The following is a 20187-nucleotide window of genomic DNA, read 5'->3' as shown; positions in this document are numbered from 1 at the left end:
AAAAAACTTGGACAGTATAAAAACCTCGTAGGTACAACTACTAAAAAATTAAAATTAAATTGTACTCCAATTTCATAAAAAATAAATAAAATAGTTTAGAGATGCAATCTGTGTTTTATGAAAATTAATTTAAATTTTTCATTAGTTCAATGAGATCGTACCATTGAATTAATTTTTTTATAAATGAGTTCTGCTGCTTCGTTTTTAAGTTACCCAAGTACTAAAAATTTAAAAAAAAAAAAAACAACCTTGGAATGACTATCTAAGGGATCTTCCCCAAATACGTTTTTATAGTGTAGAACCTGTCCCTAAAATTCAACTGTGAAACCTACGCTATCCCATTCGTCTAGAAGCAACTCGGAATGGTTCGAGTCCATCGTTTATCGCAGCATATAGCATTGCACAGTAGAGGTTTACGCCGATCACTTTATCGGCGGCGGCGGCGTAGGCTCTATTATATACCGGCGGCGGCTGCGTAGCCCGCTCGCCGGCGTACGCCGGTGTTCTTACTTTAAAAGCTTGATTTTCTATTTAAAAAAATAATATTTAGGAAAGGTTTTGTTTATATGTATTTAAGGAAATCAACGTGTTGGCCATTTTGGAAAGATCCGGGGTTTTTGCATCAAAATTTCGCAGACCGTTGCAAAATTTTCAGGAGTAGCTCCTTGCGAAGGGATTGTCCCTCGTTCGCATGCTCCAGAGAGGCTTCGAACCTAACCCCGGTCTTTGGAATTGGTACTGCTGCGCCTGCTGATAAGAAATAGATATACATAAAATAGTCACACTTTTGCCTGTATATCTCGTGCAAAGCGTAGTTTCACCTAGGGTTAACTACTAATAATCGTCGCGAACACAATTTCTTTAAATCATTTGTCGCTCCTTGGCGGTCACGCATAAAGGCGACTTAGGGTTGCTATGAATGGTCTATTAATACTCATGACTATCGTGGCAGAGGGCGCCTCTAGTTTTTTCGGCTGTTTTTAAGAGCTAAAATTTACGATGTGCGAACAGTAGGAATCCCTATCACCAGTCGCTACCACGCCTCCTGAGCCTCACACCATATGCTAGTACAGAAGCTATAGGACTGCGACTTCGAACTCATACCTTCGTCGACGTCACTTTCCTAGAAGCTCTAGGTGTAGCTCCAAAGACTTTCCAACGGATGCTTTTGTCGCGCTATGCTGCCGAGCTACACTTTGAAACGTTAGGGAGTGACTATTCGGCCAAAGATGCCGCCCTCGAAATCATAAGCAGTCTAAGTGGATGTCATTGCGTCATGGGTGAAAATCCGTATAATCCTCGGCGCATCTACATAATTAAAATTTTACAAGGACCCTGGGTAAAATTTTTAAAATGTAGACCAAAGATTGCAGACGTTTGTGTTCACAACATTGATTTCAATAGTCTTCGTTAAATCAAATTTAGAATGAAAGTCGACGGATTTTAAGTTGACAGATGTCAACTGCTGTTTTCCGGTCTTATGATATAAGAGCTCATTATGGATGACCGCGTAGCTTCAGTTTTCAGACAAGTCTGTCCGCTACGTTAGGGTAATATCACACACGGTCATAAGTTCCACTGTCTTGGGATTTTGCTTCACCACTTTGAGTGTTCTTGCGAAGGACAAAGCTTCACCTGGTTAATATATGTATGTGCCTACGTATTCACAATTGTAAAAGGAGCCGTAACGTGCAGGTGATATTTAAACTTGGTTGATAGGCTACAATCAGTGTGAATCACTCCAAGGGACTAGTTTTGGATAGGGCCACCAACTTTAGGAAATGTCAAGCCGGGAGATTTGGGTGTTGAAGGATGAAGTGTGAAAATCAAAATTAACATTTCAGACGCTTTGTATAGTTTCGCAAATAAACAACAGATGTTTGAATGTAAGCCCAAGTTATTTTTCAAACCCTTTCTCATAAGTACATATATCCTCAACTTAAGTATGAGGTAAAAATAATTTCAAAGGAGTGTTTATGCCCCTAGAACCTACTAAAGGATTTTGCATCACTGATTTCGCTTATTCTTGAGGACAGTTTAAAAACATGTTCGCCTTGGGTCATTTTATTTGAATTAATTGTTCATTACTAATTTTTTCAAAAATGCAAAGTGAGCATATAAATTTATTATATAACTTTTCTTTTGTTTAATAACTTGGTGAATAGGGTGATGGAAAGTCCGTGTTAAGCTGACATCGAAAGCGCCTGTTATTTTAAATAACTTTTGAATAGTTATAAAGAGTTAAATTTCGCAATTAGTTTCTTATAACTGGCGGTGATGTGCATCCGTTGATACCACTTTCGACCATATCCGAACAATTTTCGACATGAACAATAAATAGCCTAAACAGTCTTAAACGAGTAGAAAATATAGTAACGCGCCGGACGCCGCGCCGCCACGCCGATATTTTTGACATTCGGCGGCCGCGGCGTTTATCGGCGGCGTATATCTCTATTGCACAGCTCTTTTGTTTATTTACGCAAATACAACCAGTTGTATGTTTCTGAAATAAAAAATTCAATTTCGTTCCAATGTAGTTTCGAAGCAGATGAATGAATTCATTGAATATCTGTTCCTAAGCCCCTCAAAAATAAAGCTAAACTGGCAACACTGATCATCAACTGGCGCTGAACCCCCTGTAAAGAAAAGTCAAGTCTTTCTCCGCTGGTTTTTCCCTAGTAATTTCAGGCCTTCATCTCGCACTGCTGCTGATACATTCGGGCAGTGCTCTTAAATTTAGTCTGATTAAAAAACATTATATGGCTGGCTGTTAGGACGAAAGAAGGCCTCTAGAGGGGTGAAAATAGTTTTCACAATGCCATATATAGAAATAGAACCTAACACGGGTGGACTGACATTGAGTCTCTTAATAAAAATTAGAAAATTTTGTTTAAAATGGGCGTGGCACTGCGCACTTGTGATAAAATCAATTTTACAAATATTATTAATCATAAATCAAAAATTGTTAAAGCTATCGTAACAAAATTCGGTAGAGAGGTTGCCTTTAACGAAATCGGTTAAGGACAACGCCCACTTTTATATAAAAGATTTTTAAAAGGGTCGTGGACGAATAAAATAAGCAACAAAGCTTTATATCAATGGTACTTCATTTTCCAAGTGGATTTATAACAATAAATAGGGCTGACTTCGTTCGTTTTCAACACAGCTTTGTTTATTGATGATGCTCGTTTTTGCATTGCAACTCTTTTTCATGCGTATCGGTTATCATTTTTGTGCATGATAAATTTTATTCATGCATTTGTGATGGAAAGCAGTGATACAAAACATTTTTGTTTTACATAGTTTGAGCAATAAATCGCAGCTTATGCTTTGCAATATGCATTTACGAAGTCAGCCTAGGAAAAACTTCAAATTTAAAAAAATGGGCGTGACACCGCCCCTTTTATGACGAAACAACTTTCTATGTTTCGGGAGCCAAAACTCGAAGAAAAATTAGTTCAGAATAGAACCATATGTATATGTATTATTGCGCAGCCTTGTAACACTATTAAGCACACAAAACAAACAACAACAGCATTTCAAGTATACAGCTGGGTATGTAATGTTCGGTTTCACCCGAACTTAGACTTCCTTACTTGTTTTCCTTACAATCTAATTTTGTGAGCTTAGTTAATGTAATAAAAAATATCTACATTTTTCAAATAAACTGAAAGCACATGGTTTTCAAAATATTCAAATCCAACTTAGCAGCTCTAAGTGTTAAAGAACTCGATTAAATTTTGCCACCTTAGTTTTAGACCATAAAAAAAAATACTGTACGCGTTATAACTCCGAGAAGATTTAGGCCAAGCTTCTGTTCCAATTTGCGTCGTGTTCCTTTTAATATTCCCTATAAATTGGCGGGACGGTACCTACGTGTTTCATGCCGACTCTGAACGGCATTTGATGTTACTTGGCCCGGGAGTTAAACCCAAGATCCTCGGCGTGGTAAGCGGAGCACGCTACCACCACACTGCGACGCCTGCCATAGACCATAATTCACTATATTCCACCTCGCAAAACAAATTTTCTATTAACGGACAGCTTAATCTATATCACTTAAAGAGAGTTTATAAGAGCTATCAAACTAAATTAAGAGAAACTAAAATATCGCGAACTGTTCACGCCGAATGCCGGTCGGAAGGGTCGTGGAGGGAGGTCAACAGACTAGCCCATAACAGAACTCGGTGGAGAGAACTCGTTTTTGCCCTATGCTCTCCTAATGGAGCGATATCTGTTTTTGTAATTTATTTAACAGAAAGATAGGTATCAGGAAATAAAAAAAAAATAAAAAAAAAATATCGCGTACAGCTCGAATGTATCTCTTTAAACTAAAGATAAGGAATTGCAGAGAATATTAAAACGTTATAGACTCTACTGGCAACTAGCTATCCGTCGACTATGACCACCTTCACTGTAATCCTTGGAGCCCATATGTTGCAAAACATTTGGATTATATATATTTAAGGCGCACTAGCCGATCGTTCACCCCATATACATATATCTTTTGAGAAAAACATATTTGCTGTTGTTCTGATGTTGTGGTCAGAAAAACTGATTTTATTTATGTCTCAGGGTTGTAAGCACTTTTCCAATATTTTTCAAATTATCTTGATCTTCGAAGACGATCATAACATAAAACTCACATATTATTAACCTCCGAAGGCAGAGAGTTGGCGAGCGCTTAGTAGCACTTTCTAGTCCAAGGTGTTATGCGACGCTGTCTTTATTAGATGGTTTGGCAGCCGGAAGGCCTAAAACACCGACTTTGTCATAATGACACTTAAAGAAGTTCCACCAATAGCTAATCCCAGTGGGCTTGTTACCCGCTGAATTAAATCCAAATATGGCCTGTTTAGGCAGTTGCTGTTCTCTGTGGTGACTCTCCACAGACGTTTTGAGTACAAACAACAAAAGTTTGTCTCCTTCTTGAATTTACTGGAAAATTTATATTACCCTCTTCACAGCCATCTCCCCGAAACATCTTTCACTACTTTTTCTATATTTCGAGTTCTTTTTGAGTTCTATGAAAAGCTCTTTTCTAGCTGCGAGAAGCATTTCTGTTTTGATTCATTTTTTTTCCTCTTTTAAAAATCGTTTCTTTCTAATGCGCCCACATAAAACTATTAAGATACTACATCTTTCCGTTTTCCGCGATTTCAACATTCTTTGTTGGCTTTTAACGTCAGTAGTAAGTACTGAGGCATCGAGTCCCGAAGATATGTTGCAATTCCGGCATTTCGGGACTCATCATATTAAAACAAATGAAGTTTCATCTGAAAGACTAGATCTTAACCTGTTACGTATGTAACCGGAAGTTGAGAAACGCACTAGAAGGGGAAATTGTTGTTAGCATGTTATAAATCAGTTCAAAATTCATACGACGAGGTTGAAGTTCTTTAAATTTAAAACATGATTATAATAAATATAGTCCCGGGATCTCGGAGGGGAGAATTGATCGGCATTCCCGGGACCCGATGCCTTAATAAGCACAGAGTTTACTTTGAAAGTTTACTTGTTTTTTGTTTCTTAGCTGTATGGTAACATTACACACAAAAAATGGTGTTGCATTAACTGAGTTGCCGGATTGTGCGGGTGCAAGAGTACTAGTGTGCAGCTTGGTGGCGGTCGGGGTCGATCGCCGCTAACATTCACTCTCCTGTTGCTTTTTAACAGTTTAATGTCTTTATTATTACGCTATGCGGTTGTTTACGTCTTTATTGCTCCAACGTTTTCGTCTTGTTGCTATTGTTTTATTGTGCCTTTCATGCATTCGGCAATGTCGATATCGCTGTTGTTGTACTTAACCATACATGAAGCTCGCCTTTGGTATCGTTGGTGCCGTTTGCCGGCATTGATGTCGATCCAATCGACTTTGGTGGTGCTCCGTGTGTAGCAATTGTTGTTGTAGCGTTGACTTTTCTTAATATTTTTTATTCGCCTTATTTTGATTTTCTTCATTTTTTTTTATATTATCTTTATTTGTGTGTGCTGTAGGTAGATAGTGTTGCGGCATATGCAGTTGGCCGCGTCCGTTGTTCATCGTTCATCCATCCAGCAGGTAAGCCAGTCAGTCGCATGTAGAAGCACTCAATGCCGTTTAACATTTTGGTGGCACGCAGAGTGTGGCATCATATACATACATACATACATATATTCCTACCTTCTACCAGAAGCGCAAGCTGACATACATACGTAGTAAATTCTAGTAATTTCTTATGCCTCGTGGATGTTGGTCGAACAGCGCGTATAGGTGGCGAACCGGCAGGTTTATTTTGTATTTTCGTTCTTCCTTTTAAAGAATATGTGACTATCTATTGGTTTGAATTTCTTTTTCGGAAATTTTAATAATGGTTTTCTTTTAGCTATACCCTCAATGTGAGGAGGTTTCAGGGAAACTGTGGTAATCTCTTTAAATAAGGTTTTTGTATGCCATGGGTTTTTAGGAGAATTTATTTATAGTTATTCGTTATAACATATATAATCATATATATTATTTCTAATTGCTGTTTTATGTACGGGTCCCTTTTGCGCTCTTATTTGGAATCCAAATCTATAAATAAAGTTTTGTTTGTAAATATGGAGATTCGCGCTATTAGCGAGCTTTGGGCAATTTTGGTTGTAAAGCTTTTGTTTCGCTATATTTTATTAAAATAATCTGTTAAAAATAAACAATTGTGAGCACACAAAGAAATCGATTTGTACTATGGCACTATTGTGAATATTTGCACTGCATTACCGACAGTTGCTAGCATACGCCAGGTGGCAGCGCAAGCTGTTTTAATTGATTGATAGAACAGCTGATTTTTGTTGATATTTGATAAGAGACTTTTATACTGGTTGCGCAAGATGCGCACGGGTCCGGCTCGTTGTTCTTAAATTCTTTTAACAGAGTAACAAGAGAAGCACAGTAACATCTAAGAATGTGCCAGATAACAGTTTTAGATCTGGATGCTGCTCTTATCCCCTTATAGGAATCTGTATCTATTTGCTTCGAACCTCCTTTTCGGAAATTTTAGAAATGGGTTTTTATGGCCTATGGGCCAAATATAACAAAAAATTCTATCCGCATCAAGATATCTTCGAAGGTGTTTCTACAAATAGCGTGCCTCGAAACACTCAACAAATGGAGATGCAGTTTTTATGAGTAGTTTAAGTCCATCAGCAGGAAGCATATTAAACTAATTAATTCAGAAGTGTAATAATTTTCTTTTTACGTAGCAATCCAAAAATTTTAACTAAAAATTGTAAGTTGCCTTATGAAAACCATCTGGATGATGAACATATGTAGTTTTAGAATTGTATCAGCTCGCTTAATTCATTTTACCCTTTTAATAAGTTACTTTCGTATGACTTGCTCTTTCGGTTGAATGTCCTGAGCAATGAAGCCTCTGTATATAGAGTTTTTGGGAAAATTTGTTATACAATAGCATACCCAAATATTTGGTGCCGTCTTTTGTCTGCAAGAATTTTCCAATGTAGGTACTTATATGTACATATGTACTTCTTAAGTTACCATTAAAAAGTGACTCCCGTCACTATTGAGTGATCCCAATGATTTTTGCAGACCGTCTTGCGGTCAAGGGGATCTCACTTCCTTGCAAGAGGTAGTAACGCCCGTCTTTACAGAAAATGACCACAGGTGGCCGGTGGAACTCCAAACTTCGAACAGCGTGAAAGTTAATCCAGAAACTTGCAACCCTGCTGCCTAAACAGAAAACAAAAAGACTATGGAACCAAAAGGGAAGATCCCTACATAATTTTAAAACTCAGCCAAAGCATCCGATATCCAAACGTTTGTAAGCACTGTATTGCATGATATAAAAAATACTTTATGCCTCGAAGACAACTTTTTGTCTTGTTTGCTGTTCTTATTTTGATTTTATAGACACCGTAAAGCGTGTTCCTGACAACGATTATTCGTTCCTTCGTTACCTCAATCGCTTCAGCCCATACACACTACATACAAACATATGCATCTTTCCGGCCTTATAACCGTACAAAAGCATAAAGAGTAGTTCGCTGGATCTCTTGTTGGTTTATTTGTTGTTTTGGTGTTTTTTTTTTGTTGAGCCTTTTAAAATTATGTGAGTGATTTTGTGTGTGGCACACAAGCTGTGTGTGTCCGCTTGCATTGAAGAATGGAACGGGCCGGGTCGGGTCGTGTAGCCACACACACAGCAAACCAATTGTTAAACCAGCCAACAACAGTTTGTGCGTTTGTACTTAGATCTGTCCGTCCATTTAAATGTCTATATTTCTATCTTTCACTTTAGGCTTGCCGTAATTTGTGTATATTGTTATTGCTGTTGTTGTTGTTGCGCTGTTGGCATTTCGTAATAATGCCTTACCAAGTCGGACTGGGGACGGCGGTATGTGTGTGGCCAAGTTAATGTCTTCATAATTCCTTCGATTGGATGTTTGTACGTACGTTTGTTGTTTTCTGCATTCTTTATATATTTGAAAAGATTTTTCAGTTAAAGTTGGATCCCCCTTGCGTTTCTCAAGGTAGGTATATAGGTACTCATGTAGCGTGATTACTTTTGTATGTGACTGTGTGTGATTTTTCGGAAACTGGAAATTCTTCTGTTCGCTTGCTGAGTTTGTTATTTAAAATTTGTTTAGTAGTTTTTGTTGTTTCTTTGCTATGCTTGTTTTTGTTATCGCTGCTTAATTTTTTGTTGTTTTTGCATGTGTTTTGACTGAAAATTGACTTGTCTTTCAACTTGACTGAAGATAACACACGAAAATTAACAACAATAAAAAGTAGAAGAACGCAGAATACGTCTTTTGGCTGTTGAACTCAAGACAAGTCCAATTTTTCCAAAAATTGTAAATCTACAACAACAAAATCACTGATGCATAAAAACCGGAAATGTGAGTAGGCGGTTTCGCTATTTTTGTATTGTACAGACTTTGCCACTATTCACCAAATCAACAAACAGCAGTTAATTCACTGGCCTGGCCGCACAAATTGACCCACTGTAAACTTTATCGCGAAGTTCACTGTTTGGAGCCGCCTGGCGCGAGCATTTGATGGCTCAATCGTGTGGCTATAAGAATGTCCGAATTAGTATAACATGGACAAGGCGGCAGTGCCCGTTATGCCATAAGCCAACTACGTACAGAAGTACATCCATATGTACCAGCCATTTACGCCAAATACTAGTGTGTAGGTGTTGCAAATGCAGTCTCAAGCTAATTCTGACTTAAACTGATGACGACTTCTTATTATGGCAACACATGCTACATATATATCTACTAGATATGAGCACGGATCCAATTATTCCTTCTCGAAACTCTCCCTTTCTTTGTATGCCTTATCAGCTCTGCGGATGCCTCCTTACATGTTAAATTGAATTAGCGACCCCAAAGAAATGTTGGTCGCATAGGAACCAGTATAAACATCGAACAAAAAACGAAATCAGCCGTAGCATTTTTGGCTTAGTAAGAGTTTGAGAAACAATGTTCTCTCGACTAAACCAAATCAAGCTCTATGAGTCACCTTCCTGCTAAATGGTGTAATTTATGGAGTTCTTACATGTTGGCGAAAAACTAACCTAAAACAATATTCAGTAATACATTTCGCTTGAAATCATTATTGCAGTAGCATATTTTAGGGGCATCCGGGTCCGAATAAGGTATGTACCCTCTTCGTGGATATTGTCACAATAAAAAAATTTTTTTTTATTAAATTACAGTATTCGATATTATTATATTGGACACCGGATGTGCCACGCCACGAACCCAAATCTGAACACTTCGGGGTAGATATAGGCGATGTCGCGTACTAAGAATTTTTATATACGCCACCCATTTTGAAGTTAGTCCCATGGGTTCCGCTGCTCCGTACCTATATGTTTGTTTGTGTCCGATTTTATTATGTGGTTTGTTTCGAATGGTTCTTGGAACCCTCAAGAGCTGAAGTGTCATAAAATATTTCTCATAAATAATGAAGTTGTACAAAATTGAGGAAAATTGGATCATGCCACACACCTTACTTATTAGAGAAATGTTCAAACATATTGACAATGTTTGGAACAACTAACGATTCAACACAAATTAAAGAAAGGAGAAGTGGGGAGAGCGAAACATTTTAAAATAAAATCAAGCCAATGTTAAGACACCATCTGCTGGGGTATGTTACAACACTTTATGGCCTATTTGCAGTCTTTATGTTAGGCATATTCTGAGTTCAGACCATTCAATTCTAATATGCAAATACAATCCTATCCATGTTTCCGGTGCCACCAGGATTGTGCTTCAGCTGGGAAAGTACCTATACATCTGTGTATAGATATTTCAAGAGTATAAAAGAGATTTTCAACCAACTGGTTGTTCCACAAGTCTTTTCCTTTGGATTTATTTATTCACAATATACTACGTTAGAGATGCTAAGGTACTAAGTCAATACTGGGTTCGGAATCGGTTTCGTATACTAAGGCTGAGGAACCAAAAGAGTTCGGACTCTAAAGGGACTGTTGAATAAAAATGCAGGCATAGGAATAGATCTATGAATATTGAAGACGTGATAGCATACTGTAAACTATGTAAAGCAATAACATCATAAATAAGTCATATAAAGGCAACTCAATAATAAAAAATATAAGACTTTGTAAGGTGCGCTATTGCGAATGGGGATGAGTACTAGAAGATCCATACCCCTAATGGGCTTGATAAAATCATAGACCTTCCGTTGACATTTTAACAATTAAGTGCATCAATATAAAATAAGATATGTCAGTTCGTATGAGATACCAGTTAAACTGATAAACACAAGAGGAGAGCTTATTTCTTCAGCTTACATATTCGTAAACAATGGAATTGACGGAGACAACAACAACATCGCTATTATTATTGTTATAGTTTCGTCGGAATTGTGAAATTGAAAGTCCGTAACGTCCCTGATACAAATACGAGATAATATTTATAATATGTCTTCAAGTCCATAGGAAGAATGAAAGAATATATGGCGAAAGCCAAACTGATGTGAGGTGGTCGAAAATAGTTTGTTTGCTCACGTGCATAATGTGTGCGCATACATATTTAGTTGGAAAGTTTAGCTGGCGGTAGCCCAGCATCACCTTACATATAGCTCAGTTAGTTCGTCATTTATCAGACAGAAGTATTTTCTAGATAATAGTCGTACAATAGCGAGAGTATGGTATAAATATACTTATTGTTGCCTTCTGTATTTCGAGCATGAAAGTGATTGCCTAGTGATTATGAACATTTCTATACCCCTTACAGTTAGTAGCATAAAGTCAATATATGCGCTAGAGACCGAAAGCCTTAAATGGGGATTGAAAGCTTCAAGCATCTAAAAACTTGAAACAGGCAAAAGCTCATAGGTAAGAGATTGACATAAAGATACTCATAAGTAAAGATTCTCAAGCAAGCTCTTACAGAGGGAAACCATGCAGTAATCTTAGGGAATTTAATATTAATGGGTACAATAAAACATATGAAGAACCTTGTGCGCAGTCGAAGGCAGAAGCGTCCCTTCTGGATCTTGCAACATATTTATTTTCTGCTAAATGTTGTTCTCGTGGCCTTTTGGATTTTTTATTTCAAATGCATCAGAGCAGCCGGCAGTCATTGCAGTTAGTTTGCTGCTGTCACTCACTCGTTTTACTTCATTCAATGAGGCTTCAGTTGTATAAAGTGCTCATATCCAAACATAAGTTTGCCCAGTCAGCATTTTAAAGATTATTAGCACTACTTTTGGGCATGCGAGGTATAGTGTTTGAAGATAAAAATGCGACTCACTTGTGCAGCGGCTGTGACAGTTCTGCCAGTCTGAAGTTTGTCTCGACTCGTTGCGCGTTGCTTTTTATGCGCGCTGATGTACCATTTTGATATCGCAACTCTTAAATCCATTAAAAATTCCAATCAAAGATTTATAAATATCTTATGTAAATTCGAAGTGGTTGTCATGTCTCACTATATCCATCGCTGAGAAGCTCATCAAGACGAATCGCTTGTTGTAATCCAAGAAATCGTTTGAATATTTGTGCCCAGGCTTACATGTCACTGCTGACGGGTATAATTTAGAGACTGCGACGAGCTTCGTCTATCTGGGGACAAGCATTGATAACAAAAAAAATTTTTACCGAAGAGTGCTACTTTAGACCACTTATTGCGAACAGAAATTACGCTCTATAAATTTGTAGAACCTGTCCTGATGTACGTAATCATGGTCGGTGTCGAGAGACATTGGGGTGGAATTTGGCCAAGAAAGAATTCCAATCAACCCCCATTTCTTTTGGGGCAAGATTGGTGTTCTCGACTGGCATCATTTATTGCGGATCAGGGGTAGCTAGTTTGGCCTGTTACGCAATGGCCGAAATCGCCTAAATAGTTCAACGCAAATTAATGATGAGGGACGTCCGGGAAATTTAATTGTACTTTATTGGTTGTTTTGGGAAAAAGGCAGTTTGTGTTTTCTACATGAACGATAACCCACGCTCGACAATCGGGACCCCACGTACTCAATGGAAAAAAGAAAGTATTTTAAATGTTTTTGACTCCACAAAATAAAAATTATTTTGCAAGCAACTTCGTTTAAATTGACAGCTTCCGAAAACTTTATTTACTAGAGTTGGGTCGTTTCGTTCTGAACTTGTTCAATTGACCGGGTCTCTCAACTGAACAAGTGAACTAGATCTTCGATTTCGGTTCTATTTGTTCTTTTAGTTCATTTGTTCTTTTAGTTCGTTTTATCTAATGTTATTCTTTCTCTCTTCTCGTTCGCGAACATTGTAAATTCATACATACATACGCAGAAATTCACTTCACAGTGAGCACGAATGTCGATGATGCCACTTACACTAAAGATATGTGTGGTCATCTTTGTGTGTGGCACTGCTACAACAATATATGTATGGACTATTTATGAAAAACATGTTTTGTAAGAAGCTAATGATTACATTTATTAAACTTGAAAAGCTCTTATTTACAATTTGTGTTTGTACTCTTTCAATTTCCTGGATCTTCCGTAATTTGTAACTTTTTTTGAAGTTAATTATACATATATATATTAACTTATTTATTCATAACACACTTAAATTTACCTACACAAAGCATTACTGCATACACACCCCCATCTATAATTGCTGGCTTTTTTCGCTGGTGCGAGCAGCAGTGAACAAATTTGCTTGAAAAAAAAAGAACAGATGAACAAAAAGAACAACTTGTTCGTTCATCAGAAAAAGAACAAAAGATTCGAATCTCTGAAATGAACGAAAGAGCACAACTCTATTATTTACGCATGGACAAGTGCGACATTTACTAACTCAATGTCAGGATGGACGGCGACGGGAGAGAGCATTTAGTCCCGCGCACATCTCTAACATGAACCATACGGCAGCCGTCGACAGAGATCAGTTGGTGTGTGGTACAAAAAAATGTAGGTACATTTGTCGTCCTCGTTTGGATTTTCAACTTGTTCGTGCTGCCTAAATTACATGCAAACAGATGTATGAACGTATTTATTAGTAGATTGTATTGTATATGAGCGCTGTCTGATCGAAGTGCATGTACAAATGAATGTTGTCAAAAACCGCAACTAAAGTGACTACCACGCAAACAAATCAGGAGGAGCTGAATGCGTCTGTGAGAAAGTCGTTCAACGATGCGACAGACCGGCAGTCAGTCAGCCGATGGCGGCTGCGGGCTATACCCGGCACTGGTTGGCGACACTCCGGCCACCCATGTTGTGCAATAGCGAGCTCAGGGCCGCCACACAATCATACATGTATGTAGTATTTATGTACTTGTATACAGACATTTAGATATAGATTTGTTTATTTGCCCGTGTTTCCTACAGTCTGATTCAACTGATTGCCTACGAAAGCAAAAACTGGCAGCATAAATGACGAAAAGGAAACGGAGACTTACCAAAAAATCAAAGTAATAGGAACAAGTAAAGTTGTCTACGTTCGGGTGTAACCTAACATTATATACTCAGCGTGAGCTTCAATTGCACATTTCATTTCAGATAAATTACTTTTCTACATAACACGTGGCACCGCTCGTTTAAAAAAAAAATATCCCCCCATTTCCTCTTACAATAAAACTTGATAAGTGAAATATCATTGATTCAAAACTATTTTTTGCTAAGTTATAGCTTATTATTCTAGCCTACGACCCTTTTAAACCTTTTAAACTTGTTTCATATCTAAGTTGCCGTGGTCTTTAACCGATCTCGTCCATTTTTACTAGAAATATTTTCTGCTATAGGGAAAATTTGTGTACCCAATTTTATTACGATCTGTTAATTTTTCTTCGAGTTATGGCTCCCGAAACATAGAAAATTGCTTAGTCATAAAAGGGGCGGTGCCACGCCCATTTTTTTTAATTTTCAGTTTTTCCTATTTATTGTTATAAATCCACTTGGGAAATGAAATACCATTGATATAAAGCTCTTTTTTTCAACGTTATAGCTTATTTTATTCGTCCACGACCCTTTTAAACAACTTTTATATAAAAGTGGGCGTGGTCCTTAAGCGATTTCGTTAAAGGCAACCTCTCTGCCGAATTTTGTTACGATAGGTTTAACGATTTTTAATTTATGATTAATAATATTTGTAAATTTGATTTTATCATAAGTGGGCGGTGCCATGCCCATTTTTATCAAGAGTCTCAATATCAGTCCACATGTCAAATTTCAACATTCTAGGTGTATTATTTACTGAATTATTTGGTTTTTTGTTTTCCAAAATTTTATATATATAAAAAGTGGGCGTGGTTATCATCCGATTTCGCTCATTTTCAATACCAATCTATTGTACCAAATTTGGTGAAGATATCTCAATATTTACTCAAGTTATCGTGCTAACGGACGGACGGACGGACATGGCTCAATAAAATTTTTTTTCGATACTGATGATTTTAATATATGGAAGTCTATATCTATCTCGATTCCTTTATACCTGTACAACCAACCGTTATCCAATCAAAGTTAATATACTCTGTGTGCAAAGCACGCTGAGTATAAAAATGCATGAAAAAGTGGCATCGCCTGCTAAAGTAGGTGCATAAATACATACAGAACGGCGCATGTACAGTGCCTCACAAAACTTGTTGGACAATTTTGTTTTTCCTAGTTATAGTGGATAATTTGGAATTATTTTACCAGTTTATGGATCGGAAGTGGTTCAATGTTTAGAGGCCCATAATCAATCAAGCTTTCATTACCAGCGGCGCTTCACTATATATGAATAAAAAACTTAAGAATGTGTCCCATTTAAATAATCGAAACATGTAAAAAATTAGGTGTCCTGGTTAGCTTAACTTATTAGTAGTTTTACTCCAAATTTGATAACCCCTCACTAGAGGTTTATGTTGTTGTTGTTGTTGTATTAACGATAAAGACACTTCCCGAAGGCTTTGGGGAGTGCTGTCGATGTTGCTATTCCTTTGCCGGATATAGATCCGGTACCTTCCGGTAACAAAGCATCATTAAGGTACTAGCCCGACCATCTCGGGAACGATTGATATTACCAAATTAAACCTTCTAGGCCATCCCACCCTCCCCACCTCCTAGTTCAATGAGAAACTTGGGGTCGCCACAGCCTCGCCTGCTAAATATGTGTATGATATATTCATGTTTGTAACAGGATTCCCCTCGCGTAGGTGAGGTTGACAATTGGGTTGCGGAACGGATCGTTCAAAAATTGTCATCCAAGGAGTGGCTTCCTGCGGAGGGGATGTTCTTTATTCACTTTCTCCAGGGAGACTTCGAGCCTAGCCCCGGCCATAGATACTTGTACTGCTGCGTCTGCCGAAAGAAAATACAAATACTTAAAATTGTCCCACTTTTGTAGTACTCGTCCTGGACGCGATTTCTTTTGATCATTTGTAGCTCCTTGCGGTTTACGGCCGCTATTAATAGTCTTTTGTTGCACGGTTTTAGCTATTCGCATTAAAATAATGCTGGTTGATCGCGCCAAAGCATCACCTCCAGTTTTATTTTGCCTTTTTTAAGAGCTACAATCTCCGAAGTTCGAACAGTAGCAACTCCAATTCATACCTTCGTCGACTTCACTTTCCTAGAAGCTCTATCGCTCCATGCTGCCGAGAGCACAAGAGACTATTCGAGTCATCAGAGAGGAGTTAAGGAGTAACTATTTGGCCAAAGATGCCGCCCTCGGAATCATAAGCTAAGTGGATATCGTTGCGTATATAATTTCAATTTTACAAGTGAGCGGTGTGCTAAAACTGTATTTAAAAAAAATGTTTATTCGCAGACATTTGAGCTCTAAACATTGATTTCATTATCCTTCGTTAAACCAAAACAATATTTTTGAGTGAAAGTCGACCACCTTAAGTTGAAAGATATTAATGACTATATGTTCAGCCTTATGATATAAGAGTTCATTATGGTTAACCTCGTAACTCCAGTTTCACGACTAGTTCCACGTTTGGGTAGTAGCACCTCCGGTAATTTGTTCAACTGGCTTGGGAAAGCTTCGGCTTTACCACTCTGAGTATTCTTTCCTGGTAAATATATGTATGTGCCTACATATTCACATTTGTTACAGAAGCCGTAAAGTGCAGGTGATATTTAACTTGGTTTGGATAGGCTATAATGATGATGATTCACTCCAAGGGACTAGTTGGGGTAGGGCAGCCAACTTTAAGAAATGCCAAATTAGAAGACTTGGGTTTTGATAATGATCAAGTGTGAAAATCGAAATTATCGTTTCAGACGCTATTCGCAAATAAACAACATAGGTTTGAATATATGTAAGTCCAAGTAATATTTCAAACTCTTCTCATACTTATATCTTGAACTTAAGTATGAGGTGAGAATTATTTCAAAAGGGTGTTTAAACACCATTGAGTCTGCGGGAGAACACCTGAGAGTTGCCAGCCTTGGTTTGTAGTAATTGTAAAACGATTGTGTCCGAAACAGGAACCCAAACTGTTATTCCATTTATCATAACAATCTTTCAGAAAAAATTATTTTCGGACTTATATTTCGAAAAGTTAAATCTGGACTTTTATTTAATAAGGTTATAAGGAATTAAGGTCCGGCCCTATAACCATGGAACAGCTAAGCAAAATGAAGGGAATTTTTTCATACAGAATCCTTGTTTCAGCAGTTCAGTTGATACCCCTTTCAACCATATCGACAATCCACTTGAACAATAAACGGACTAGACAGTAGAAAATTAAGTAAGGCGCCAAAAATCTCACCGCGCGGATATTTATGACATTCGGCGGCGGCATGCGAAAAACCACAAACCATTACTTCTAGATTTCGTGCAAACGATGGATGAAATTATTAAAAAAAAAACACACTTGGCGCGATTTGCGTTCGAAGAAATTAAGTCCGAACTTCTCTTTAAATTCGTGTCGTGCTACTTTTTAATTTGTCCTAAAAATTTACGGACGGAACCTATGTATGTATATGGCTTCGACTCCAAAAGTGAAGTCGACGAAGGCAGACGAATTTTCAGTGAGAAACACTATTTCTAATTTCAAAACCTTTTTTCAAAATATTTGATGTTGCTTCGCCCGGGACTTGGACCCAGAATCTTCGGTGAGGTAGGCGGAGCACACTACCACCACAAAACGCCAGCTGGAAATGATTTATATAGGCTTAATATGTAACACATTTAGGAAAAGAATTGACTATTTTTTCAATATTGTGTACAATTTTATAAAGCACTGTTTGTAAGCACCGCATGTTATTGACTTTTTATGAAGCCGTACACAGCAGCTCTTCCTGTCAACTTTGTTTGATCTTTGTCAGTAAAACATAAAACTAAAGCAGTGATATTTATTCTTGCCATTTTAGCTCTTAGATATATATATCTTTTGTAGCAGCTGACTATATTAATCTTTATCAGCAATGATATTTTGATTGAATTGTTGCATTAAATTTTCTTCCATTAGCTTGCACAAATGATGTTAAAAAAGGTCGGACTCAAATATTCGGGAGGCCCCGTCTTATGCGGTAATGCAGACCTAAGAATAATCGGTGTTAATTAAATCCTTGATATAATGCTTAGTACAACTGCCTTTAATAATAAGTTGGGTACACTCAAATGCTGATATATTCCGCCAACTGTATTCGGAGTGAATTAAATAATTTATTATAATAATAATAATATGATGATAAGTAAGTATGTATGTATATCCGACAGTTTTTTTGGGACATGCGACTTGTTTACCAACTAACACTCACTTATTTAAACGAGGTTAGGAAATCTTTGTTTGGTTTTTGGGAACAATGAAAATTGTTTAAAGCATCATAGCCTAAAATCACATGATATTGAGTTCAGAGGAAACATTGAATTCCCAAATGAGCATTTGTTTATAATGGTTGCAGTGCTGCCTTTAAATCTGAGAATTTAACTCTCGTTGTAGTAAATTTTTATTAGCTGAATTCAGATATGATTTTGAACACTGGCAGATCCTAACATTAACGTTACATACTCACTTATTTTCCCTAATAGCCGAGCCAAAATGCAGTTTTTCATACAGATGAGTTCAACGCAATCTTATGCACGACAGCACCATCGCCACAAACACGAAAGTTGTTGCGTTTGTAAATTTAAAGTAACTACAGACTTAGCAATAACAATTACAGTAAAAATTAAGATAGTTTGACTTTGAGTCTCTCTCAATGTTATGGTGGTTAATATATCTTCCCGAATGTAGTTATAGGTCCGACACATAAGCAGTTTTTCATATACATAGTTGCATTTTACTCAATCTTTTGCATTCTGAGTAGATTGCACGTATTTTTATGGAGAACGGTAGAATGAGCGACACTGGCGCCATCTGAATTGAAAAGTAGCCAACTCCCCAATTTTGTTCCAAGCAAATCATAAGAAGAAGAATTTCACATTTGCTTTGGCTAAGGGTGTTGGCACACTTTGCAAGTGAAATTATCTTTCCCACTGGTTGGTAAATTTTCTAACATTTCTCGCAATTGAAAACTCAATATAACAATAGAATACGACACAAAATAGATTAGCAAGTATTTTTGTTGTATAGGGAGAATGTTTACAACAGTGCTTCGCGAAATTTTGTATGTGAGTGGGCAAGGCGTAATAAACTTCAATTGCCATGTCTGAAGTTCCTTCGTATTTGCAAACGCAACATCTTGGTTGATTGTGGCGATATATATGAAAAACGCATATATTTGCAAAATGTCATTGTACCGCGGCCTTTAGGGTGAACTGATTCTCGATAGTATAGTGGCTAGTATTCTCGCCTATTGCACTGAAGGCTTAATTAATTTTTCTTAGCAGGTATTTTAGTTGACTGAATGTATACTGCGTTCCTTTTGGAAGTTTATAGTTAATTAAGTGCACGTGCCAAGTTCCTCGAAGTTCTAACGTATTACAAAAGAATACCTATATTGTTTGATATTTAGTCTGCTGTATCTTAACTAAATATCACCTTTATCATTATGCTTGTTTTAATAATTTCGAATTTGACATACCTTGTCGATTTGATCGAGTGCAACATGTGCATCTACCCAACTTGTGCGGACATATAAATCTGAAAACAATTTCTCATCGACGACATCGCCATGTGTGTCCGGTACTCTTGGCAGCCCATCCATTGTGGGCACAACCATTTTAGCTATTGTGCGCTTCTTTGGGCTGTTTCTTTGTAGAGGTTGTGCTTGAGCGCGTTGTTTAATTTGTTTTATAATTATTTTTGCTTATTTTATTAACATTTACATCACATTAACGAATATGCTCGTTTTGTTAGAAATTTCTTTTTTTTCGGATTTTAGCACAGTTTTATGAGTTTACATCTTTTTGTCAATATTTATTTATTTTTAACGTCCTTTTAACCACATAGAAGTAATGTGCTTCCGATATATGTATGTATCTTTCATTCATTAATTTCTTGGCTAACGAAATTTAGTACATACGTACGTTTTTGCGTCAAAAAAATTAAAACAAAAGCAAAGAAAAACACTTCGCGTCGGTCTACAAGTCGTCGCTTAATAAAATTGTTTGGCGTTGTCATTCATTTATTTGCATATTAACTCTTTATTTTGCTCTTTGTTTACGTTTCTTCATGTACTCGTATACTTTCCGTTTCTGCCACTTATATTTTTTATTTATTCTTTTCTTTAACATACACTTAGCTCACGTCAAACAAACAGCGTCGCTGTCGCACATGAAATTTCCATAGAATGTCGTTCGCTTGCCG

At 37.2% G+C, this 20187-nt stretch overlaps 1 protein-coding gene across 1 annotated transcript in view; it reads right to left on the bottom strand.

Moving 5' to 3' along the window:
- The window catches only part of ptc (protein patched), a 48654-nt gene extending 28887 nt beyond the window's left edge, over positions 1–19767 (bottom strand). The window contains exon 1 of the mRNA XM_067770476.1: positions 19463–19767. Coding sequence (XP_067626577.1) covers positions 19463–19600 — 138 coding nt within the window. The 5' untranslated portion in view covers positions 19601–19767. The remainder of the gene's footprint in view (positions 1–19462) is intronic.
- Positions 19768–20187: the final 420 nt, after the last annotated feature.

The sequence above is a fragment of the Eurosta solidaginis genome, chromosome 3, assembly GCF_040869045.1.
Source record: "Eurosta solidaginis isolate ZX-2024a chromosome 3, ASM4086904v1, whole genome shotgun sequence".
In the NCBI taxonomy this organism is placed as follows: Eukaryota; Metazoa; Arthropoda; class Insecta; order Diptera; family Tephritidae; genus Eurosta; species Eurosta solidaginis.
This window is presented reverse-complemented; position numbering and strand designations above follow the sequence as displayed.